The sequence below is a fragment of the Centroberyx affinis genome, unplaced genomic scaffold (assembly GCF_046629955.1).
Source record: "Centroberyx affinis isolate AG114_WGS23_722 - 3 ecotype Tasmania unplaced genomic scaffold, CSIRO-AGI_Caff_v1 ptg000255l_1, whole genome shotgun sequence".
NCBI lineage: Eukaryota > Metazoa > Chordata > Actinopteri > Beryciformes > Berycidae > Centroberyx > Centroberyx affinis.
In genome coordinates this window covers 503,652-529,553 of record NW_027278937.1, presented here as the reverse complement: position 1 = coordinate 529,553, position 25,902 = coordinate 503,652, and the positions used below count along the sequence as shown (strand labels likewise).

The window sequence follows — 25,902 nt, the reverse complement described above, 5'->3', positions numbered from 1 at the left end:
TTTTCGGGACTTTAGGGGCTTCTTACTAGTCCTACTTTGTCTATAGAAGTTGAAGTTTACGCTACATAACAGAATTATAGAAGATTGTGTCCATGTTTAAACCTATTGTTTTGGTTCCTCATAAATAATATAATATCTGTTGGTCCAGTGGCATAGTCTATAGACCTCTATAGCCCAAGGTTTGGATATGGCCTTACTGGTATGGGAGGGGGAAAAGTCAAGAATGACAATGTTTTTGTGTAAATGACAGATAAAAAAAATAAAAGGACATGTCACTGAGTAGGCCAAGGCAGTTAGCATCTTTCCACATCTGATATTTGGTGTCAAGGAACAGCATCGTATGTCATGAAGAGTTAGACCTATCATCACTTTTCAAACTGATGGAAATAGAAGGGCGACTAATGATGACTCATACAATCAAATGTAAGCCCAGTCTGAGTATGTTGTGTTGTAGACTGTGTGTATGTTGTCTGACAGCTAGTATTTCTGAATGGGTGTATTTACACCAGGAGAAATTCTTAAGGCAAGAACTGTCAAGGGTCTGTCTTGATCATACCCATTACTGGCAGTGGCATGTGATTGACATTGACTTCATTATCATTTAATATAAATAATAATATTAACTATTATTTTTTACTGATGACTACACACAAGTATTTCATTCAATTTGATTTAATTTATTGCAACAGGAAGATGATTTCTTACAGCACACCAAATCTTACAATTCTTGACATTCTCAAGTCCAGCTGGATAAAAAAGTCTTTCTCAGGTGAGATATGGCACTATGCAGTCTATGCCCCAATGTTTTCACAGGAACAAAATATTTAATATGACAGTACTGTTCAGATAATTAGAATGACTCTTTGCAGCCACTAAGGATAAATACTAAATACTATGGATAAATAAAAAAGCTATTGAACACTGAATAGTACTTGGGGAAAAACATGGCAAATTGAGAGTTCATGAAGGAATTATGCCATCTGCTGGAGACCCAAACGAACAGTGAAACTATGCAAACACGTGAATGTGCCTGTGTGTTAGTGTGTGTGTGTGTGTGTGTGTTTGGCTGTGCGATGCAGAGACCACAGCACTTGACAGGTACTCTCTCATACATGCCTTTCCAAAAGGGACCACAAATAGGTGACAGCCTAATGTGCAGTTGATTGATGGATGTATTGGTCTTCAGACTTTCATATCTTGTCTCTGCAGGTCGAAACAGTGAGGTTAAAAGACTTTTTAGCTTCTGTTTCAGCTTCAGTCGCTTTCTCTTTGATTTTTGTGAAAGCTGCCCCTGTGTATTAAGAATAGACACTGTGACATGGCATCCACATCCACAGTGAATTTTGATTAGAAAATTGAAGTGTGAACTGGTGTGTTTCCTGGTACTGGATCTCCCCTCTGATAACACTCACCTTTCCCCATTAGGGAGAAAGGGGTGGAGGCTGGGACTTGGGGGATATTCTGCCCTCTGCCTGGGGAGGGAAAGGGGGTGGGGCCCAAGCAGCAGGGGGAGCAGGGGGCGGGGGCTGGGGCCGGGTGTAGGGAAGGAAAAGTTTGACTGGGTGGTTTCGCAGGGAGCAGAGGCATTTGAGTCAGGGCACACATGCCTCAGCTGTGAGAGGCTCTGCTCCCTTTGGCTGGCCAGCATCCCAGAGTGGAGGCAGAGAGAGAGCGAGAGAGAGAGAGAGAGAGACACACAGAGAGGGTCGAGTGTGAGAGACAGAGGGTGGAGAGAAAGTTTAAGTGTAAAGTAGACAAGAAAGAGGCAAACAAGTAGTGGAGAAAGTTGTCTGTTTAGACAGGAAAGAGGATTTGGAACTGAGCTTTGTGCAGCGTGGCTCCTGTAGGTTGTTTTTCAGCAGTGTATTTTTATCCCTAGTGAGCGTGCAAGCGGTGTGTGTTTGGAGCTGACAGCCATGACGGATTCAGGTGTGAAGCTGGAGCGGGCGGCCTTAGCAGAGGTGCCGTATGATGATGATGAGGTGGCCCTGGTGGGTGCCGCCACCGAGCCGGCCATAGATGATGACGACCCCGCCGAGGAGGTGGACCTGGTGTTGGCCACCGGCTCCGGAGGCAAGAGTGAGGCGCAGGTGAACGGGGTCATGGTCCTGTCCCTGCTAGACAAGATCATCGGGGTGGTGGACCAGATCCAGCAGACCCAGCATGGGCTGGAGGCCCGGCAGGAGGCCATGGAGAAGTCCGTGTCGGGCATCCAGGGGGAGCTGGCAAAGCTGACCAAGAGCCACACCGGCACCGCCAACACTGTCAACAAAATGCTGGAAAAGGTGCGTAAGGTCAGCGTCAACGTCAAGACGGTGCGTAGCAACCTGGAGAAGCAGGCGGGCCAGATCAAGAAGCTGGAGAGCAACGAAAATGAGCTGCTCAAGAGACGCAACTTCAAAGTCCTCATCTACCAGGTGAGCTGGGGGACAGAGGGGCGCAGTATGTGTATGAGTGTGTCCTTCTGTTCACAGGGTGGAATAAGTAATAGCAAGTAATAATCTCCAACTGAGGATCTGATGATCACTGAAGCATAAAAGTACACACTTTATTATTATTATTATTAATATTTCATGTGTGGCTATTAACATGAACACGCTACAAATACCCTGATAGTACATGTTGCATTCCCCACTTCGCAAAGGAAAGTTGGGAGGGAGTGTGAAATTCACCTGAAACGCTGTGGCGGCGGCACAGAAACCTTGTGACATCACCTCACCAGAGAGAGCTGCTCCTCACATCGTGGCATGAGTTGACCCTTCTTAGTGCAAATGAAATGTGATGGAAGGGGCTGCAGGCTGCTGGCCAAAACCAACTGGCTCCTGGGTTTCCATGACATAAATGCCTGATTCAGTTTTTCCTCAAATTTAAGTCGTAACTGAGGCTTTTGTGTGTACAAGAACGTTTGTGTGTAATGTTTATGAAGAAACAGGCATTGCAGTTCACTATTTAGACGCTGTTGTCTGTATTTGCACTCAGTGTGGGGCGGGCTCGTCATCTTACTCAGGGAGGGGATTCCACTAGCTTCATACAGTGAAGCAAGGGCAAGAGTAAGGCAGGTATAGCGAGCCCTCACAACCTATAGTATTGCATGGTTACCTAACGAGACTATATAAAGAAGCAGGACCCATAGGAGTAAATAAAAATATAAGGCCTATAAACACTGGCATGCTGGTCTATATGAGATAGAACCAACGCCCCACCTCCGACTGCTCAGGAGACAGATAGTTGGCATCACTGGTGCTGTGTAAGATGAAGATGTGTTTTTTATTGTGGAGCTTGGGCAATGCTGCCAAATTGTGTCCCGTCTGGCTGTAAAACTCACATTATCCTGGTGTGGATATAGAATTGCTGATATAGTGCTACTCATATCTCACAGGCGTAAACTCTACACTCTAGCGCTGTAGTAAGAGGCAGCATACAGCTCAGGCTCAGCACTGACAATGCTTGGAAGACCAATATCAATGATTAAATACTAAATTATTCATTATTAAATATTTTATTGATAACACAATATGTGTTGCAGCACTGATTCTCTTTATTTCCAGCTTTCACGATGCATTTCATTAACTTTTTCATGCTCTGTTTGCCATCCTGAGCAGAGAATGAACCTTATGCTTCAATCACACCAGTATGTTTTCTTGGAGACTGACCAAGCCCAGTATATGAGGAGATATTTTATTATCAGTTTCTCAAGTTATAAATTATTCGAGCAACAAGAATTTAGCTCTAGACTAGGGACTAGGATTTTTATTTTTTGTATGAAAGTCGTGCTCAGAATGTGTGTCTCCTAGATAACACTCTGCGGCTTATAGCCCATGCTGCTTCATCTAAAGAGAGGCTGTGTACCTCTCTGCTCTCTTTGGAACAAAAAATCTCAAACTTAAGTATTGCTCTTTGTGGAAAAGGAACAAATACAAGTTAGCATGTGAGCAGCACAGCGATCAGTCTAACTACCATGGTGTATTTGAGACTCTGTGAGCTAATCTTTTTTTAGCATGCTGTAATGTCTGGCTAATAGCTTGCAGCTTGCAGTGTGCATGGCAGCGCCTCTGCCTTGGTTTATACTGGGTGTCAAGAGCGCTCGTACATTACTACCTGGAGTATCCGTCTGTCATTAGACTGCAGACCAAATGAGAGCACAAGAGCATCTCACTGATAATCTCACCTCCTTCTGTGCATCATTGAATGACATCTGTAGTTTGATAGTTGGAACACTGTGGGATTTTTTTCTTTAATAACCATATAGTTGTTACATACCTACATAGCAATGAATCTGGTAGTTGTGTTTGCCCATTAGTCTCACACTGCTAAGTAAGCTACATTGCACTGTAGGTTGACTTATTAAAAATGTTTTATCGTGTGCTTTTGGGTACTGAAATAAAAAAGGTAAAATAAAGCATTATAGGCTATTTTACAAATGTATTCTTACCTTTGGTCAGAATATCACTGACAGCTCTTGCTCTCAAATGTATATTTTTGCCTAGTTAGGCAGGCAGGATTTGCAGAGTTGCGAGCCTGTCTTGGATAGTGCTTACTTGGGGGTCTGTGTTGGCAAGCGGGGCCTTATTTTCACATACCCCCCACGGAATGTCCACTGTGGCAGCAGGTTACACCATTGGCATTTAGCAGAAATCCAATCAGAGACTAGGCCTTAATAAATTACTCTTGTAAAGCAGGTGTCTCCTGCTGTTTGTGGCACTGCACGCATCTGCTTTGATCCTCCACCGCTGTGTGTGTGTGTGTGTGTGTGTGTGTGTGTGTGTGCATCCATATGCCTGCTTTGGGAGTGTGAGAGAGAGAGTTTGAAGGGGTGTGTGCAGTTTTCGTGTGTGCAGAAAGTGTCTCATGCAAGGACTTGGACCGTTTTCTGATGTTTATGTCGTCTGTTTTCATTCTGAGTATCTGGCTTTACTCATGTTTCAACCAAAACACACAGCTCAGAAGTTCCCTAACAGTATCCACCACATCACACCCTTCCCACCTTTGTCATTGATACACTGTAATTTAATTACTTCTGCCCTATGAATATAGTGTCTACTTAATTTCCTGTAGCTCCTATCTCAACTGTGATGCCCATATCACTATGTAAACGTTGTGACTGTCATTCTTGTGACTTCAAAGCAGTTGTATGAACTGTGACTTCCATGTTGCAGTAGCTGTGTTGGGCTCCAAGGTCTATTTATTGCCAGAGGATGGCTGCATGGTGTCTGGTTTAAATGACAGAGAGATAGAGGGGGTGAGAGAGAGAGAGTGAGAGAGAGAGAGAGTGAGAGAGAGAGAGAGAGAGAGAGAGAGAGAGAGAGAGAGAGAGGGAGAGATAGAGATAGAGAGGCAGGCACTGGTCAGATTGGCAGCACGGCAAATCAACACTGGCCCTGAGTCAGGTTTCACCACTTTCCGCTGTCTGTCTGTGTGTGTGTGTGTGTGTGTCTTTGTACTGATACTGGCTTCAACTCTAGGTGTTTTTCTCTCACGTTACTCTGTCCAGAATAGCCACATACTTGCATATTTCTAGCCTTGGGGAAAGACTTTGACAGTGATGCTTTATAATTAAACCTGAATCGATGGCAGCATGCATGATCCCCTAGCAACAGCAGGGTGTGGCAATGAAGACATATTTACTATGTGCACATTACATATCATATTTACTATGCATTGCAATATCTGTAACGTCCTCAATCATGCCTCCTCAGATTAGATCATAGAAGAGTCTACATACAGCCAAGAAGCACTAAGACAAAGGTGCTACTGTGGATTCACCCGCAGACTGAAATATGAACCGTTCCCACATGCTGCTGTAGTCACACATCAGCAATGAAATCAGCAAAGAAGACCCTAGTTAGGAGCATAATCAGCCTCCTTTTAGTTAACTAATCAAAACGTTTGGATGTGACAACCAAGACGTTTGGTCAGTTAGTTGTTCTAAATAATGTTCAGTTTATGGTGTATGGATTATTTCCTGAAAAACTGTATGATTGCGTATCTCTGGCGTCAAAACACTATTCACAGATATATAAGAGTAATGAGGGAAAAGTAATTTTACAACTTTTTGAATGTCAGTCATATAATAATAATTCCTGACTGTGAGTGACCCTGCAGCAGCTGAGGGTCTTGCTGCTGCACAAGGCAAAACCAGCCTGTCATCACGGCTCTGTGGACCGCAGATGGCCAGACACACTGCTTTCCCTTATTCTGCTATCACTCGCTCCTTATGTTTTTCTGCCCTGGTTGTATTGCATCCAATCTTCCAATCGTCTGCTCTCCGAGGATAATACAGAGGCTTTCTGACTGACGCCTCATCTTGGCTTCCCCGATGGTTGTAAATGTCACTCCAGAGGTCTCTGTGTTTCTGCAGCAATTCTATATTTAAGCAATAAGCCACTCGAGGCCGTGCTTTACTATTAGCACAGCTAAGAGGCGTTAGCTGTTGTTAGGCATGAAGCAAAGAGGAGTAAAACCCGCTTAGCTGTTCTAAAGTCCCTGTAAAGCACGGCCTTGAGTGGCTTATTGCTCTTAGAAAAGTGCAGTGTTTTATTGTTGTTATTAAAATGTTCTATTTTTAGTCATTGATAATGGAATCATCATAGTAATTAAGTATTATAGCAATATAGTTCATGAGCAGTAGCTAAACAACATGGTTGCTAAGCGACGCAAGTACCGGCATGAGTGGTGATTTTTGGTTAGCACATTAATAATTAAATTAAGTTTATTAGGTCAAAGGTGTGCTTTGATTGGGTATTTTACCCTATCGGCTCAGAACAAGTATGTGTTTTATAATGCAGATTATCTCCTTAATTATGCGGATTAATCCAGTTTATGCAATGTGATAGCACATGTCCATCAGAGTGTGAGAGTGTGTGAGAGTACCGCCGTGTGTCTGCACTCTGGGTCTGTTTAGCAGCAGCTCAAGGACATTGACAGCCATGTGGCCGACTCTATCAGAGGGATAAAAGCCTTCTCAGTTACAGACTGCCTCGTCCGCCCCGGCCTCAGCCCCTTCACAGCCCCAAACAGCGAGCTCCGAGCAGGGCCAACGAGCCTCCGCCCCCAGCCACAGCCCGGTTTTCTTTAAGAGCTTTTTACCTTGCCCAGACTACGTAATGCCTCTAACCCGCTCCAGTTGCACTGATCCAGCACAGGCTTGTACCCACTTCAACATACTGATCCTTTGTTTCCAGCCATACATCAGATCTCAGACTCTGAATTAAGTGGGTAGCTGTGAAGCACTTAGCCAAACCCTTGCAGCAGGCTAGAGAGGAGTACCCAAAGTATTTGACCAGCAGCACCAAGTTAGCGTTGTGATTCATCCCGTTGGCATCTCTCTCCCCCGGCTGCCAGCCGTGCCCGCTTGTTCTCCTCCCTCCTTCTCAGTTTCCCTCCCTTATCGCTCCCACCATCTACTTATCCCATTCTTCATTTACTCTGACCTCTGATCCAGAACCAAACAAGGATACTGCTGCTTCAACAACTACTATACTGTACCATGTTGTTCTCCCAATTAGTCTCTCCCACCCACTCCCACCCCTCCGTCTCTCCTGCAGCGCTCCCCTTTCTTGAGCGAGTGGAAAGATGTCTGGCAGGCTCTACATTTCACTGTTGCATGTCAGCTACTAATGCCGAGCCAGCTCTAAGTTCCAGTGCTTGGTGGCGTGTGAGCTTGTGTGTGTAAAGCTTTGTCCAGTAGTCTTTCTCTTTTACAGTTCACATTTGTTGGTTGCTTATTAGCATGAGCGCATTAGAGTCATACCTTATCTGATATATGGGAAATAAAGACATTTCAGATATGAGTGCTGCACCACTTTCATGTCGCTCCTTGCCTCGCTTGCCCCTTTCATCTACTGTAATAATAATGGGAAATTTCATATAAAGGGTTCATCCAAAAATGTGACATATCTATTTTGTCAATATTTAAAATACATAGGATTCTATGTTCAAATGTTTTGTAAGTGAAGGTCTTAAGATGACTCATACCTTAAAAAGTAATTTTTAATGTGCTTTTCTTTCATGCCAACAATCGTTTCGGCGAGTGGGGGGCAGTTTTTCAAATGGCTCTCATTTTGTAATGTAACTCTTTATATCTTCCTCAGGGTGACATTGTAAGTTATATTCTAAAGACACCTGCCTGCCTCACATCTTCAGCAGAGCATCCCGAATTCTCTGTTTGTTAAGGAAAACCACTTCTTTCCTCTTTTCCTCCCTTTAGTCTTTTTGCCTTTCCTTTTAGCCTGATTTCAAACCACAGGCTCTCCTCATTCTTCATCCTGTCTCCTTTGTTTCATCGGTGACCAGGGACACCTTGGAGCCAGACTCATGTTTCTTTTGGCATGACTGGATCCTGTAATGCTGTGATCCCCTCTCTGTCTCTCTCTCTCTCTCTTTTTCTGTCTGTCTGTCTCTGCCTCGGTCTCGGTCTCGGTCTCTGTCTCCGTCTCCGTCTCTGTCTCTGTCTCTGTCTCTGTCTCTGTCTCTGTCTCTGTCTCTCTCTCTCTCTCTCTCTCTCTCTCTCTCTCTCTCTCTATTACACATTTCCTATGGCACTGAGAGCAATTGAGTTCAACCCAGAGCACAGAACACATTATTAATTTAGTTTCTCGTTCCTTTTTATTTGGGAAAGATCAAAACCTTTGTGCTGGCTTAAAAGAAACCCTGCTGCCTTTGATCTCACTTGTGTAAAGAGTGTGTTCTAAAAACAGGAGTGTACCGGCCGGCATCCCTTGTTATTGTTCACCTTGTTCTTCCATTTTGCATCTGTGTGTGTGTGTGTGTGTGTGTGTGTGTGTGTGTGTGTGTGTGTGTGTGTGTGTGCATGCACGTGTGTGTCTGCATGAGTACAGTACAGTAGTTCTCACACCTGTTTCTCCAGGTCCACAAGAGGAGACTCTTGAGTTGCTCTTATTAAAATACATTACATTTCACGAGTCTCGATGCCTGATCTTAGCCCCCCGCTGCCTTCCTGTCCCACCGACCAGCCTCACCTCACAGCGGCAGACAGGATTTGTCAGCTGGGGGACAGATCAGGTCACCCCTGGATCTGAACCGTTGAAGTTCTCATCCAGCTTCTTGGACAGTCAACAGCAATGTGTCCTCGCCCTCATACCATATCACAGCTCAGTGCGCATACGCTCTATGCTGTTTACTCCAAGATTTGTAGGCACACCCTTCGTCTAAGAAGCCATAGCCAAAATACAAAGTTTGCCAAATCGTCTGAGTTGGTATTAAAGAAAACTGCTATGCTGCTTTGATTATAAATACCCCAGCAGCAATGGAATGGAATGGTGTAGTGTCTTGTTTCATTGAGCGGGTCTGAATTTAGCAATCAACAGCACCAATTGATTGATTGTGTATGTGTGTGTGTGTGTGTGTATGTGTGTGCTTGTTTCCAGAAGAATGTGCACGTGTTTGAGCATGTAGCCTCAGTTGTTGGGTACATGCTTCCTATGCTTCCTGTGCACTTCTGTTGTTATAATTATTTCCATTAACAATTTGTTAGAAAAGAGAAAATGACAGCAACAGTAGTTTAAAGGAGAATTATGTAAACAGGGAACACCTTGATATATAAAGAGACTCTTGGTTTTGGTAACACATAAAGTTACTGTTGAAATAGCATTTGTGCATTTGCTATTAATAGAAGTAAGACTTATTGTTCTTACATAACAAGTTCAGTTTAAAAGTAACAGTTCCCAACAATGATGGGACTAGTTGTGCCAAATAATGCATTTAGAGAGCAGCCACTCTGCAGAAGCTGCTCTCTGAAGCGCTTGGTAGTATTTCCCACTGCTGCAGTGGGGGCTCGGTGTCCCTGGCACTGGACTGTGAGTTATAGGCTGTCAGTGAGACTTCGCCAGGACACTGGGTGGGTTCTGGGTTCCCTCGGGATTAGATTCTGCATGCACATGGATGTTTAGAATGATTCAACTAGAAATTATAGAAATGGTATGTTATCATTATAAGAGGCAGATTTGAAGGGTGGATCAAAGGCTTGATACATGCTTTGGTTGTCTTTCAACAATTCATACTTATTGCCCTAAAAAAGGCAAACAGCAGTAACTAGTTCTTTTTTTTCACAAAAAGTAGTCATTACAAGAGTTTAGATTTCAAATCAGCAAAAATGGAACCCATAAATGCTATTAAACGATATACAGTCTACTTCTGTACAAACAAACCTTTTGGTGGGATAGGAGATACTTTGAAGTCATTTTTCTTTCTTTCACTACTCATGCTATTATTACTCTTCAGCTTTGTAGGACAGCGTAGTTTACAGGTATTTGTCCATGATGTGCATTTTGAGCCTATGTATTATATTATCAGAGGTCGCTGAAATGTGTTTGATGACCAACAGTGAATTTTATTAGCGTGGTCAATCCCGAAACAGCCCAGTGGCTGACATACTGTGATGTCTTATGTTAGATCAAATAAAAGCTGCGCACATGACCAGCTGACAAAGACATAGAATAAAAGCCCCAGATAAAACCTGTCAGTTTTTCCATTAATAATCTCCCAGGCGCATTGTTCAGTATCAGGTGAACAATAGCCCCAGTCAGAACAAAGCAAGGCAGTATGGATGGCTGGCTGCATGCCCTCCTTCCCATATCCCCAGGTGTTATTGGGCAGGAGTTTTAGCTCATTAATCACTATATTAGCCTTGTGCAACCCTATACTTACAGTGTCTTTAACTGGGGCCTGATACTGTATTCACGCTGGCAGGCTGTTACTCATGCCCAAACTTGATCAACACAGCTCAGCATCCTGTAATATGATCATTGATGTTGTTCATAGTAAGGAGTAAGGATACTGTGAATAATTACACACTTACATAATAGGTAATAATTACTTAGCAGTAGTATAAAATCATATCTTTCAATATTTCATGTTATAATAATCAAATTGCCCCATGCTCAGTGCAACGGGACAAGTGATTTCATGTTTGTGCCTCAACTAGTTACAGTCTTCCTAGCAACTGAATGGAAAATCTGAACTGACAGTTGTTACAGTTGGCCAAAACAGTACAGTAGCATTACTTAACCAGTTAGTGTCAATATGGATGGCACCATTGCAGAGGGAAATGGAGCTAGTTATATAATATGTTCCAACACTGTAGCTGCCAGTTCATACAGAGACGTAATTGGAAAAGTAAATGTCCTATCTTAGCGTGGGGCTGACCCGGGGATTCCAGCGGTTTATGAAGGTGGGAGGGCCGAGCCGTGGAAAAAGGGCTTCCCCATTCGGATTCCTGAGTGTGAAGTCACAAATCACTGTGACAGAAAAACCAAGGAACTCCCTTCCTGCGGTGTACGCACAGGCTATCATGACATCACCACGGCGACTAAGTGCACAGGAGGTCTCTGTGAATGAATCTGTCTATAGACGGAGCGGTATTGGTTGTTAAAACTTCCATTACCCTCGGGACGCTCACAGCAGGGCAAACATGGCACCATCAAAGCTGGCTGGACTAAAACGGACAAGGGAGGAGTGTGTGTTTCATAGCACAGAATTCACATTGTGCTCCTCACATGCACCGTAGCCTCAGTCATGAGAGTCCCACCCCCCCCAAAAGGCCTGGGGCAATAAGCAGCTGAACCCGTCCTCTGTGAATTGTTTGACGCTCATTTAGCTAAGAGGGTGCGGGTGGCGTGAAAATGAAAGACCGGAGCTGCACAAGCATCCTTATTTTAGCCTCCTAGCCCTCTTTAGGGATCAAAGCATGGCGTTCTATGCTTACACGCAAACCTCCACCTCTGCTGCATGTCAGTCTCTCTGTTGGCCCGTCTCCTCTCTCCCCTCCCCTGCCCTCCCCCCTGGCACTCCCCCCAGCCTATCCTGGAGGGGCAGACGGGTCAGTGATATCACTCATTGTGAAAGCCGAGTACACAGCTGCATGGACCGGACAGGATCAGACAGCTGCCCCTATGACTCACCAGAGTGGCCTTTCATCACACTGCCTCAAAAGGAATGGTGTGTGTGTGTATGTGAGTGAGTGAGTGAGTGAGAGACTGAGTGAGTGAGTGAGTGAGTGAGTGAGTGAATGAGTGAGTGAGTGTCTGGTCTGTACATGTAGGTGGATCATGATCATGAATGTTAACTGCAGCATGGATTAGGTTATAAATAAGATCAACCTTGCTACACTGCCTACCACACCAGCAGGGTTGGGTAGTAACATAATACTTGTAATGGTGTTATGTATTCTAAATACAAAAAAACAAACAAAAACAAAAAAGACATATGACTGTATTTTGTTACAGTACCTAAAAAAATTATGTATTGTGATTACAGATACTTGTGAAAAATTAGAGGATTACTTCTGGAAATAATTTTACAGTGAAAGGAAGAAACTCCATTTAAATGGAGGCAGGCGTACCTCTTTATAAAATGTGGCACAGAAGAAAATGTGTGTTTGTAGGCAAAATGAAATATATTTCCTGAACTTTGTCATTTTTCATTCTTTCTCATCTCTTGCTTTATACCTCAAATAAGGCAAAGTAATCTGAAAGTAACCAGAATACATTACTGAGTTTGGGTAATCGCTTGGATTATGTTACTGATTATAATTTTGATGAGATAAGCAGTAATGAAATACATTTTTAAAGTAACCTACCCAGCCCATCTTACCTATGAGACCTCTGTTCTGGTGAAGCTGACTGGATACTTGGAAGGTCATGCAAGCATCAAGATTTGCCACATGAATTTCCTCACGTTAATATTAATGTTATTCACGCTTTTACAACCACACCACAAAATGAAACTTGCAGAACCACTTCACTCTTAAAAGGGGTTGCCATGGAAAAACACATCAAGCAATCAACATTCATTCAGTCATTTTTGAGTGTGCTTGAAACCCAGCAATTTGAAATCACTACCACCTTATTAACAACAGTCATTCCCGTATCTGCCATGATTATGAACTCACATGTAATTTTTGAAGTCACATGCCTTCATAGTCATTTGGTTATTTTATTCATGCCGCTAATGGCTGGCGTTGACTACACATTTGAGTAATAAAGCAAAAATACTGGACAGGGATGATTACTGTATGGCTTTGTATCAGTAGGTAGTGGCTCACTGTGATGGGAGAGAGAGGGAGAGAGAGAGAGAGAGAGTGGGAGAGAGAGGGGATGGAGAAAGATAGATGCCAGTGGCTTTAGTCAAAGCTGCTGTGTCTCTATATAGTGCTGATTGGGACCACTGTTTGCTCTGTTGTCCTTGGTAACAGCTGGTAGTTATACGATCCCCTGAGCCCTTGTATGACTCAGAGGGAGAACATTCTGCCTCTGATAAGAATTAAACAAACTAAAAACGCTGTCGTCATGTGAAAACCTCGTCATTCCAATTTTGGTGATTTTCATGTTTTAACTTCCATTGAAGGAATTACATGGTTCTCTGTTAAAATTCTACGGACCCTGGGCTGATGAAACCCTTTCAAAACCTCCTTGGATAAACTCAGAAATACATAGTGGTCAAGCTAAAAACAAGGCTGTTTTTCTTAGTTCTTCAAAAGCTGCCATTTTGGAGATATGAGTTTTTTACGTATAACAGTGCCGATTTGGAGATTTAATGAGTGAATTTGCCCCAAAGCAGGAGGCAACACAGATATGAAAAGATCTCTTACAGGTGGTGATTAAACGTGCCTGTCTTTTTTCATCTTCTGCCTTTTATCATCTTTTCTCGTCTGTCTGTCTGTCCGTCTTACCTTTCTGTCTCTCCTCCTTTTCCTCAATAGGTTTTAGTCTTAGTTGTTTACCAAGCTCCTGCCCCTAAGGCTGCTGGGATATTTTAATAGCGCCTCCGGGGTAGTGCCTCCTTTTTGAGAGAAGGGTCAGACAGTTGTTGGCTTGTCCGGGCAAAACACACACACACACACACACACACACACACACATACACACACACACACACATACACACACAGCTCAAAGTCTGCCAAATTTTCCATGAGGTATGATTCAGGCCACTCTTGGAGGAAAGCAAGTAACATTACCAACAGAACTCCTCATTCAACACTCTCATTGAGGAGGACACACACACACACTCAGCCACCATTCCCCTGGTACCTGTCACACACACACACACACACACACACACACACACACACACGCACACAGAGCAGACTTTTCCATAGCTGGCGAGTGGGAGGAGAGAGGAAGGTAACACAGGGACACTAATGGACTTTCCATCTCCCTCCTCACTCTCTCTCTCTCTGCTCTGACTCTTATTGTTGCTGCTGCTCAACCACAGTTCCTCTTGTCCATGACTGTAATCATGCAGCGGCACCCAAACAGGGCGTGTTGGTGTCTAGTCATCACCGAGGCTGATTAACAGAGGACTGAGTTAAGTTTTGAGGAAGTAAACAACTCAGTGCCTGACATGCAACGTCTACACTCTAGGATGCGAGGAGCGTCATCAGGATTCCCACAAACTTCGAAAATCTGTAAAAGTTTGTGGATTTGAGAAAAATAAAACAAGGCCTGAAAAGTTTTTGAAAGTGGATGGATGGCCTTGAAAGTATTTTATTTTCTTAATGATGGATATTTGCATTGATACAGCAGCAGTTTTAAAATTAATGTTTTCACCATATCATCTTGTCAAGCCTTCTTGACTTGACAATATGATAGGTAAAAAATGACGCCTTTATGATGCCTAATTTTGACCAATATAATGTCTTACCCCAAAACATGCCAATTTTGAGTCGTTGGAGTTCACTAAACAAGACCCTGAGTCATGAGTAGTCGGCTATACTTTGTTTTTCTTCTATTTTAGATTAGATTTACCCAGAAAGAGAAGATCCAAACTAGATTGCTTGGTCAGTTTTGTATTGACCTTAAAGACTTTGATCACAAATGCCTTTCGTCAGGTAGAGCAAGTCCTGAACCATGATGTCCTGTTTTGTATGACTTCAGCTGTTCCCAGCATGCCCTGCACTTGCTGTGTGTGTGTGTGTGTGTGTGTGTGTGTTTGTGAGAGAGTGTGGGTATGAGAGTGTGGGTATGAGTGTGGGTGTGTGGGTAGTTGCACATGTGCAAGCATGCATAGGCTACACATGCATACTTGTGCATGTATACAGTAAGGTAGTCTTTTCCACAGTATTTTTTATTCAACCTTTATTTAACCAGGTAATTCCCACTGAGATAAAAAAAATTTCAAGGGAGACACTTTTCTAAAAATATATTACATTTTATGCGTCCTCTACTACCTTCCTGTCCCACCAGCCTCCCTCGCCCCGCAGCAGCAGACAGGATTTGGCAGCTGGGGGACAGATCAGGTCAGCCGTCGATCTGTCCGATTAAAGCTCCCGTCCAGCTGCTTGGACGGTCAACAGCAGTGTGTGTGTGTGTGTGTTTCTGTGTATGTACATGTGAGTTCATATCTGTGTGTGCTGTATGTGGGTTTGTTTTTGAATCATCATCTAGGTTTAGTCAAAAATCTGCTCACTTTTCAGGACTTTTTGTACTAGTCCTATTCAGCATTGTTCTGGGGCGGATCCATCATCACATTACATCACTCCGATGCCATCTTTGGGAAAATGTTACTGGATAACATTACTGGTTATATTGTGTTGGATAGCCGACCTTGTTTCTTCATAATAGATTCCACAATCCTTTTGATGAGGTAGATTGCTGGAGGCAAAATGATAAATTCAGCACAGTTTCTTGCTTATTTAACGATAATACAGTGGTAGCTATTGTAGCCGCTTATCCTGCTTCTACCTTACATTAGTGCTGCAGAGGCAACTGCAGCTTATTGATTTTAAAATGGTGAGAAGTAGAACTGCATAGGCATATGTGTCTATCAAATAGCCAGTTACCACCTCAGTCCTTACAGTTTCTGACATCTAAAAGGAAGACAAACAGTTCTTCCCAAGGGGGGGGGGGGACTATAACTAGATGAGACGCAGTTCAGAACAGTGGGACTTCTACAGTGTCTCCTTGCTGTCAGAGGCCCTGCACACTGCCAGGGCTTCATCCCTCTCCTCTGTCCTTGTCCTTCTTGACTTGTCTGGTGCTTTTGATACAGTTGACCACCAAATCCTTCTGTCCATCCTATCTGAACTGGGAATCACTGGATCTGCACACTCCTTGTTCGCATCCTATCTGTCTAGCCGCTCTGATCAGGTCTCATGGAGGGGATCTCTGTCCAGACCCTGCACTTGTAACACCGGTGTCCCTCAGGGCTCAGTCCTGGAGCTCATGCTATTCTCTCTCTATACTAAATCCCTTGGCCATGTGATCTCCTCTTATGGCTTCTCCTATCACTGTTATGCCAACGACACTCAACTCTACCTCTCCTTCCCCCCCTCAGATACACAAATTGATGGACGCTTTTCCGCATGTCTCAAAGACATCAGTGCTTGGATGTCTGTGCACCACCTCAAACTCAATCTTGAAAAGACGGAGCTACTGTTTCGCCCAGGGAAAGATTGCCCTCTCACAGACCTCTCCATCTCCATTGACAACACTACTGTGGTACCCTCTCAGACTGCCAAGAACCTCGGGGTGATCCTGGATGACCAGCTGTCCTGCTCTGCCTACATTGCAGCGGCAACCCGCTCCTGTAGGTTCTCCCTCCACAACATCCGCAAAATTCACCCGTTCCTTATGAGGGAAGCAGCAAAACTCCTTGTCATCTCCCGCCTGGACTACTGCAACGTTCTTCTGGCCGGGCTACCTGCCTCTGCCATCAGACCTTTACAGTGCATTCAGAATGCTGCAGCCCGTCTGGTGTTCAACCAACCAAAATTCTCTCACGTCACTCCCCTCTTCTGGTCGCTTCACTGGCTTCCCATCTCTGCACGCATCAAATTCAAGACACTGGTACTCGCCTACAGGGCAGTACATCAGACTGCCCCCCCCCATCTGCAATCTATGGTCAGGTTCCAAACCTCGCCTCGCTCCCTCCGCTCCTCCACCCTTGCAGGTCGCCTCGCCCCTCCATCGCTACGTGGGCTCAGAAGTTGCTCATGCCAGTCGTGACTCTTCTCATCCCTGGCGCCACAATGGTGGAACGAGCTCCCCCCTTCTGTCAACAAGGCCGAATCACTGCCCATCTTTCGGTGGAGACTAAAGACACATCTCTGCAGGTTACACCTGGACCCTAACTGAACTAACCTATCTTGTAACCCTTCTTAAACTTAAAAAAAAAAAAAAAATCAATGAATGCTACTTATTCCTATTAAAAGTCTTAGCTGATGAAGACTGTGATGCACAGTTGGTTTCACTACTGTTGACAAAATGTACTATTGTAAGTTGCTTTGGACAAAAGCGTCTGCTAAATGACGTAATGTAATGTAATGTGATGTAATGTAACGTCTATGCGTAAAGATAAAGCCTCCGTCCATTCAAACACGTCTCTCACATGAGCATTTCAGCCTCACCTCGCCTCACCCTGTGTGTGACACACAGCATAGATCGCAGAGCAGTTGCAGTATTTATTTTAGTTGTAATCTGCCCGCTGCAGCTGAGGTGTATTGTTGTAGAGATGTCAGCTGTTTATCCAGCTAAACTTCACCGCCCACCAGGGACGATATTTGCTGGAGGTGGTTGCCACGGCGACAGAGCCCTGTGTTTATCTGTTGCCCTGCAGAGGGGCGGGGTGTTGTGGGTTGGGGGGAGGGTGGGGGGTTGAAAGCTGCAGTGGCCAGAAGCCAGAGAATGGTAGATGGAATCCAGAGAGAGGGAAAGGCCAGCCCAAAATAAACCCATACAGAGCGGGCTGGCCGGTCCCGCACGCCATTCACAGGCCAGATAAGGAAGCAAGGTCCATTTTATGATAGGATCATGTGGCAATATTTGACCTGCCTGAGGAGATACACTGCTCACATGTGATCTGACAGGTGTCTACCTTTTGGAAAAAAAATATATTACACGTTTGGACACGTTTGATGTCCAACAACAGTCATAAAATCCCATTTTTTATATATATGCAACAAGTCACTCATGTGTCTACACAAAAAATATCTATCTTAACAAGTCATTTAGTCCAGTACTTCTCTTATCTTATTTCCATTAAGACAAGTAAAACAATATGCCAGTGGGGTGAAATAATTACTTTCAAATGCAAATTAACTTGTCTCAACAGTTTTCTTGAATCAAGCGACATCGTCTTGATCCTGGAGTGATCAGCCTCATTTGAACATATTGTTGCTTGTTTCAGGAAGATTCTCAAAACAGGTGGAACTGTACTGAAAACAAGAGAAATTATCTCACATAATTTTTTCACTTGCTTTAAGGAAAAAACAAACTTTTAAGACTCAATACTAGACTAAATGACTCATTAAGGTTTATTGTTTTTGATAGTAGACTTCTTTATATGTCTATATTTCTTGACATCTCCTAAAACACACACACATACACATACACACACACACACACACACACGCTGCCCCTATATGCATAAGCACCCTTTTCCTGCCCCTTTTACATAAATGCATAGTCAATCTATTGTACCCCTCACACTCCCTGTATGTTGGGCTACTGAGTCCATTGTAAAAGGCCTCTCCTATGGAATAACCACATTTCAGGGCCCATATTTGAATTAAAATGCAACAAATGGAGGCTGGAGTGGATGTATGCCTAGATTGTGTCAAACGAGGTGGGAGGGGCAGGGGTGTTGCAGAAAAGCACACCCAGAGAGAGGAGAACAAGGCATGCTCTAATTTGAGGTGACGGCAAGGTGGGGGGAAGGAAGAGTGATTACGCTTCAAATGAGATGTGAAGATTAAGATACTTTCATGTGTCAGAGGTGATGCATAAATCTCATCCGGTGACGTGCGATGGTGATTAAGTTGACAGGTCATTGCTGCCTTATTAAACTGTTTGTTTTGACAATACTCCTGATGAATAGCTCTGCTGTTAAACCTTATGGTGAGGAACAGATTTTTTTTTTATCAGCCAGCAGTGTATCAATTTGAACTGAATCCATCTCCTGCGGGCCAGTCAAGCCTCCCTCTGTCAACAACATTTTAAAAACTGCTGCTCTATCAAAGCAAATATGCATCATGTGGTTTTCCTGCAGGAAGTGCAGTGTTGATGCTAGGAGCAAGCTGAGGCATATTGATGAATTTGGGTGCTATATTTTAATTTCAGGTACTTTCAAGGCCATCCATTCAACTGCAAAAACGTTCAGGGGTTTTCAAGGCCAGTAGGAACCCTAATGAAGGGTGGACACATTGTTTTGTGTTTAAATAAAGTGTTTTGATGTTTTTTCTGTTACAGCAAAGCTAAAAATCAGGTTGTGAATTGTCCACTCCCTGCTGCCAATATGTACCATTATTCGCACCATGATCCCAATCTCACACACCCCTATGCTGCTGAAAGATGGTCACACACACGCAGGCATCAAACACACACCTCCGCTCAACTGAACAGCTCCCCATTACAGGCCGGCTCACTGGTTCTCTCACTGGACGCCTTTATTTCACTTTGCACAGGGCGAGTTCAGCTGCTAGTCAAGAATTTTCATTTTTTTAATTTAATTGTTCTGTATTTTCTTGGTGAATTAAGTGTTCATTTAAAGGTAGTAATCTATCTCTGAGTTTCCACTGTCATTGAACAGGTGAGATGCTTCAAAGAGCAATTATGTTATTAGTTGCAATGGAGGTTTTAGTGTCCCATGACGGTCTATATGCAGTTTCAGAGACTTTTCCACCCTAACAAGTACAAAATTTAATTCTTGTCATTTTGGGGTTATAAAAATGGTCAAAGATATTGAAAATCAGCCCAAAATATAGGCGATCAACAGCTTCAATGCAAAAATTGTGGTATCAGCTTTTAGAAACCCATATCAGTCAAAACCCTAATTCACATTATGGGGCTGGCATCTGCAGGAGAAAGGGCATGGTGACTCACTCGGTCCCATGGAAACACTTGTGCTTGTTTTCCAATATTCCAGCAATGACTGTATACAGTGATGGTGAAAGATAAAGCTTCACATGAAAAGAGAAGCTGTGATATTTTAGGGAAAGATAATGGCGAGGTGTGCTGCGGTGGGACTGCAGATCTCTCTCTGGGGGTAAAAGACATGCTGTCTGGGATTAAGACGGGACAGTAGGAGGGAAAACATTCTTAGCATTACTCCTCCTCCCTCTGTGGATATCTGGCACCGCACTGATAGCATCCTGCCTAATATTGTGGAAATATTACTGTTGCTGCAGCGCTGAATGAGGCAGCTGTCAGAATGGCAGCAGTCAATGGAAAACTGATAGCAGATGGAGATAAGTTTTCCTCACTTGGTTGTTTAAAGAAGTTCATTAACTGCACAGAGTGGAGACATCTGTCTTCTTCATGGGAAAACAGATTTCTGGCCACTGTGTGTGCAGTGTGAAATTATAGCCCCTTTTTCCCACAAGGGGGAGGTAAAACACTAGGGGGAAGTAAAAGTGTAATGATATGACTATTGGTTCTGCAATTTAGGGCTGCTTTACTACCGTACAGTGAAACAGAAGATTCCTGACTGGCAAAAAGTAGACTTTTTTTTACACAGAGACAGATGTATAGGCTACTTCTGTATTTACATAGATAATTTTCTGCTGAGTGAGACTGAGACTGAGAGATGTACACGTATTTGTCTAAAGTGAAACTTCTTTTGTACTAACCACATAAGTCTTTGCAGTGAAAGGAAAGCAGGGTTGTGAATTCTGAAAGGTAGAATTATCTTAGTCAGAAATGGATGTATATGCAGGGTTTTTTGAGTATTTATTTTTTTTTTTTTACTTGCAGCTAGAAAATAAACCTTTTGCAATTTCTCTCCATAGCTCAAAATCACACATCCTTTATCTCAAAGGTTTACTATGACTAAACCTTTTCCTACAGCTTTAAAATACATTTAAAATTCGTATTTAGCGGTTATACTCTAGGTTTTTGTCTGAAATGCTTTTGCATGAAACCATTCTGAAAATTTAGGGCTACCCTTTGGTTGACTTTTAGATTATGTATTAGTCACCTCCAAGCAAGTGTCTGACTGTGAGTTTTGTAGAAACGATAGAGAAATGGCAGGAAATGCATCTGTGGCTAAGTTGGCTTAAGTTTCAGTATGACTATAAACTCACATATGGCAGGCTTTGTTTAACGCTCCATAGCTTTAGGATCATTTGGAAGATGTGCTTTACAATATATTCAACCACACTAGTCTCAGTTCTCATATATTAAGAATGTTGTGAAATGACTGTGTAGCCTCCAGTGGCTCGGTTGGTAACAGCTTGGTCCAACAGCTTCACCACTAGATGGCACTCTACACTACCCTCTACACAATAGCTGCCAACAGTGAACTCTGTTTTTTTTTTTTTTTTGTCTTTTATGGACAAGTAGATGCCACATAAATGAGTGATGTATCATGCATACGTGTTTCCAATTTCATTTCCAACCCAAAGTCCATCAGCAGATCACCATGGAGTACATTTAGTTTTTTATATGAATGAATAGCCTATATCACAGCAAATGTCAAATTAAATATCTGATTCAATTAATACACTGTGTTTCCTTAATATAATGGGAAAATGACAATGTAAATGAAATCTCTATCAGATCCTACTTGTAATGAACTGCTCTGCCTAAAAGAGACCTTAATACATCTTCCACTCACTGATTTGCAGGCTAACGCTGCTATGTGGCTACACATTTCTCCTATTTTTCCTAACCTTTCCCTCTGTCCCTCTTGTATCACCGCAGGATCACATGAAGGCACCGAAAGCTTCCAAGTCCAAGGCGGCAGAGACAGTGGCTGAAGGAGCAGTGGAGGGCCTGGAGCAGATCCCCGAGGAGGGAGGAGAGGAGCTCCACGCCGGCCTCGACTCAGACGAGGAGGTGGAGATCGAGGAGATCATCGAGGAGTCTCGCGCCCAGCGCATCAAGCGCACCAGCAAGCAGCGCGTGGACAACATAAAGAAAGCCTTCTCCAAAGAGAAGATGGAGAAGACCAAGCTAAAGACCAGGGAGAACTTGGAGAAGACCAAGCAGAGGACCCGCGAGAACCTGGAGAAGACGAGACAGAGGACCCGCGACAACCTGGAGAAGACCAAGCACAGCCTGGAGAAGAAGATGGGCAAGCTCGGCTCCCGCATGACCCCCAACATGGAGCGCAAGGCGAAGATGAAGACCTCCAAAGACAAGGTGAAGAAGTCCCTGACCCCCGACCACACGGTCTACGCTCGCTCCAAGACGACCGTGTACCGCGTGCCCCCCTTCACCTTCCACGTGAAGAAGATCCGGGACGGGGAGGAGGAGGTGGTGCAGAACACAGAGATGGTGGAGGTGGCCGAGACCGAGAGCGGCCTGCCGGCGGGAGAGGAGGACGGGCTGGGCGTGCACGTGGAGGTGGAGGAGGGCGAGCTGGTGAGCGTAGACAGCCCAGAGATGGAGGCTCTGCTGGAGGTGGCCGAGGACTCTCCGCTGGTCCTGGTGGAGACAGACCACCTAAAGAAGGCCCGCAGCGAGTAGACCGGCCCGGCTCCGCGCTGCTGTGATTTGAGGAAGGGTGCGATGGAAGGATGAAGAGGGGGAGGGAGTAATCGGTGAATTATTCTAATCACAAGGACACGATATTAGTTATAGGGACTTTATGGACGTCATCACAATCAATGGCGTCTCATTTGTTTTCTGTTTTCTTTTTATCTTACCCAACAGGGATGACTTTTAACTTTGATATTTGCTCCTCTTTAGCATAGAAATAAAAAAAAACAAAACAAACAAAGCTAGTTTTTGCAACATGCTGCAGGCTGTTCCTCTTATTCCTGATTTATTTTCTCAGCTTTTTAGGTTTTCAGTGAGTGACTGTGATCACTCACTGAAAATCTATGCTAGAACTACTATGCTAGATCTGGAGGTCTAGCGTATTTGCTGTTTGTAGAATTTTGTTGGTTTCTAAAATGTAGGAACCCTTGACGAGTGCCACAAGGAAAAAGGTATAAATAGTTTTTGCTATTGAGATGTATGTACAATATTTGCCTTGTAAGATATGCATCAATAGGTATGGTAACAGAAGGTTGCTAGCAAGGTTTGTAATGTAATCGATGGTTTGTGGTCATGCAATGTGCAAGACTGAATGAAATGAAAGAACGAGTAGACAGCGTTTAGGCCTATAAAAGAAATAAAGAAGAGGCAGGAGAAGAAGAGACAAATGGGAATGGACTTAGTGAGTGTCTTTCCCTCGACTGAAGAGTTTACAAAAACATGAACCAGACATGCAGTCTCAACAGTTTGACATTAGATCATAAAGCTTTTTACTGCCAACGTGGGCTCAGCTCACTCAGCCATTGTGCCAAATGTTATGATGGAAAGTTTGTCACATATTAAAGACTGAGGCGTGGATGACTGAAAATAAGAGTACAACGTCTGTTATCTGAAATTATAGCAATGAATGAAAGGTTTGCTTCTATTAATTTCGCTTTTGAAATATCACAAAATTCAACAGAACAACCCATGACAGATAATTGAAACTACTGTTATGACAATGAAACCGAAAGAGGTAATTTTTTTCATGATTTTTTTTTTTTTGTGCTTTCAAAAAAAGAGAAGGATGAAGGATCATGAAGACTTGGGAGAAAAGATCACCTCAACATCCTTTATTGAGGTTTAAGTTGTACTATATTACTATGTGTGGAAATAGCTCTCTCTTCTGATCCAGGATCCTTGTCTGGAGCTGATCTCTAATCTGAGATTCATCCAAAATTCGATCCAATGCCAAAGATCGATGCCAATGAAACTTAGAATGTAACCTTTGCTACTGTGTTTCTTCACTATGCATGCTTGATAACATTAGTAGAAAAAAACACATTTTGAATGTTATTTCCTGTAAGATGTTTGGATGTCTATTCACCCTGTCACAAGCGTTGGACATGCTGTATACACTAAGTGCCACATAGCACACTGCTGCACAGAGGGGAAGAAGATTGACAGTGTCACCATGGTCACAGCTCATCACAGCACATTTGCACAGCCCCATTAAATTTTCCAAGGTAATTGCAGGCGGAAAAATGACAGTCTGAAAACCCTGAAGTATATTTCAGGACCAGATGACGGTTTAATGACGGTCTACGTCACACGTGGAAATGTAAATGTCATACTAAATGTTATTGAATTGAGACAGCACGCTGCCAGGTGTTATGGATGGCACGGCACTTTAATAAATGTCAGAGCGCAGGAACAAAAATCTTGTTTGCAGAGACCAGGTGCAATCTCATGTACGTCCTCGGAAGAACAGAAGGAATGTCCACACTCGCAAAAAATAACTTTCAATGCTTTTAATCCGTAGCAAGCCATGAATGAATGCTGCTGAAAACCAAGTACTAAGACATGTTCATTTTTGAATGCATTAAAAGCATTTCATCAGATTTTTTTTGTCCTTTTCTTTCTAACGTAAAGAGAAACGTGTACAGCCGTCTGACCATAATTATCAGTGTACAGAAGACACTCATAGAGGCCTGACAGCTCAGTTAAATAGCTCCATTCAGGAAGCTGTGATGACTGGAGTGTCATTATTCAACCCATCGAGGCCGTCCTCCATCTTCAAACAGCAGAGGGACAAAGGGCTCAGGGCAGGAAGAGGGCAAACGTACGGCTTCCTCCTCTCTCCCTAGAGCCCAGTGTGTCTGACCTTGATGTGGTGTGGGCAGGCAGAGGCCCGCTGTGCAGCATGGGACGCCATTAGGATAATCAATTGGCTGGGGGAATGTGATTAAGGAGAGTGCTCCCTCTGAGTGCTGAACAAAGGACAGAGCAAAGGGAGAGGACATATCTGTGTGTGTGTGGGTGTGGGCTATGTGTGTACAGTATGTTCACACTGATGCGTATATGAGTTGGGGGGGGGGGGGGGGGGAGTACACACACTCAGAATAGTAGTGGAACCACACATCTCCAAATGCTGTTTAGATGTTTTGGTGAAACAGCATCCGACGACAATTACAAAGACAGAAAAGAACAAAGAAATCAACAACAGGTCTGTGGCATCATTTAAGCTTATTTTGTATTGAATTTCAGGTGAGTAAAATCTGCATTTGCATTACATATCAAACACTAATCGCTTCTTCTCAGTGCTCTGTTCCTGTTTTTACAAAAGCTATCCTATCATGTGCATTTTGCCCTGTTGTAAGCTACTGGCTATTAAAAAGTGAGCTGGCCTGCTAGAACCGTGGGGGGCAGATCAAGCAAAACATTGTCAACATTGTACTGCAATGAGATGTCCACACATCCACAAACAGAAAACGTGACACATAATTTGCTCTCTGTGTTACTAGTTCATACTCAAATAATGAAGCTTGCTTTTTGTGTTGACTTTAAGGTCTCTTTCCCCTAACCACTGCTATATAAATAAATAAAAGCTTCCTGAATTACATATACTGGTAATTATTTTGATCTTACGTGGCCTTCACCCTTAAATTTAACATTTTATTTACAAGTGTGCCTGATTACTTGAACGCCAACTTTCCTATTCACACACCTTTGTCGTAGTAAAAGGAATATTATAATGATTTTATCATAATATGTAGTATCAAACTGATGTCCTTTGGGTTATATGGAAATTACGGATTTTATAAAAACTGAAAACATCATTGACTTTTGTGTATATTGGTGGTTGTTTGCCTTATGAAGATCACCCACTGGTCTGGATGTCATGGTATTCCCATTAATTACATTTCCCACCACATAAACTAATTGATGTCGACGTATATGATCCACAAGTTGTTGTTTTATTTCCAATTTGCTAATGTGAAGTGAAGTTTTTTTTTTTTTTATACGGTCCACCTACAGCCTTGGGTAGAGCAGCGACAGGAATACTGATTAAGAGTAGGTCAATACTGTATTGGTGTTATTAAACTCTTGATGACGTAGCTGCTGCCAGTAATTCAGATGACTTCCAGGCTGGCTGTTCCGTCGAGGAGAACCCCCTCCCTCCGTCGCCAATAGGAACGCGGGCTTCCC

The 25,902-nt window shown here is 43.4% G+C and overlaps 1 protein-coding gene across 1 annotated transcript; it reads left to right on the top strand.

The window, feature by feature from the left end:
• Nucleotides 1-1,601: 1,601 nt before the first annotated feature.
• On the top strand, nt 1,602-24,588 carry cavin1a (caveolae associated protein 1a). Its single transcript, XM_071545619.1, has 2 exons — nt 1,602-2,417; nt 21,655-24,588. The coding sequence occupies exons 1-2, from the start codon at nt 1,917-1,919 to the stop codon at nt 22,420-22,422; spliced, it is 1,269 nt and encodes a 422-aa protein (XP_071401720.1). The 5' UTR covers nt 1,602-1,916; the 3' UTR covers nt 22,423-24,588.
• Nucleotides 24,589-25,902: the final 1,314 nt, after the last annotated feature.

Coding starts and splice junctions, on each gene's coding strand:
- cavin1a (XM_071545619.1), top strand. CDS start 1,917: ATGACGGATTCAGGTGTGAAGCTGGAGCGGGCGGCCTTAGCAGAGGTG. Junction 2,418..21,654: donor TCAAAGTCCTCATCTACCAG/GTGAGCTGGGGG, acceptor GTATCACCGCAG/GATCACATGAAGGCACCGAA.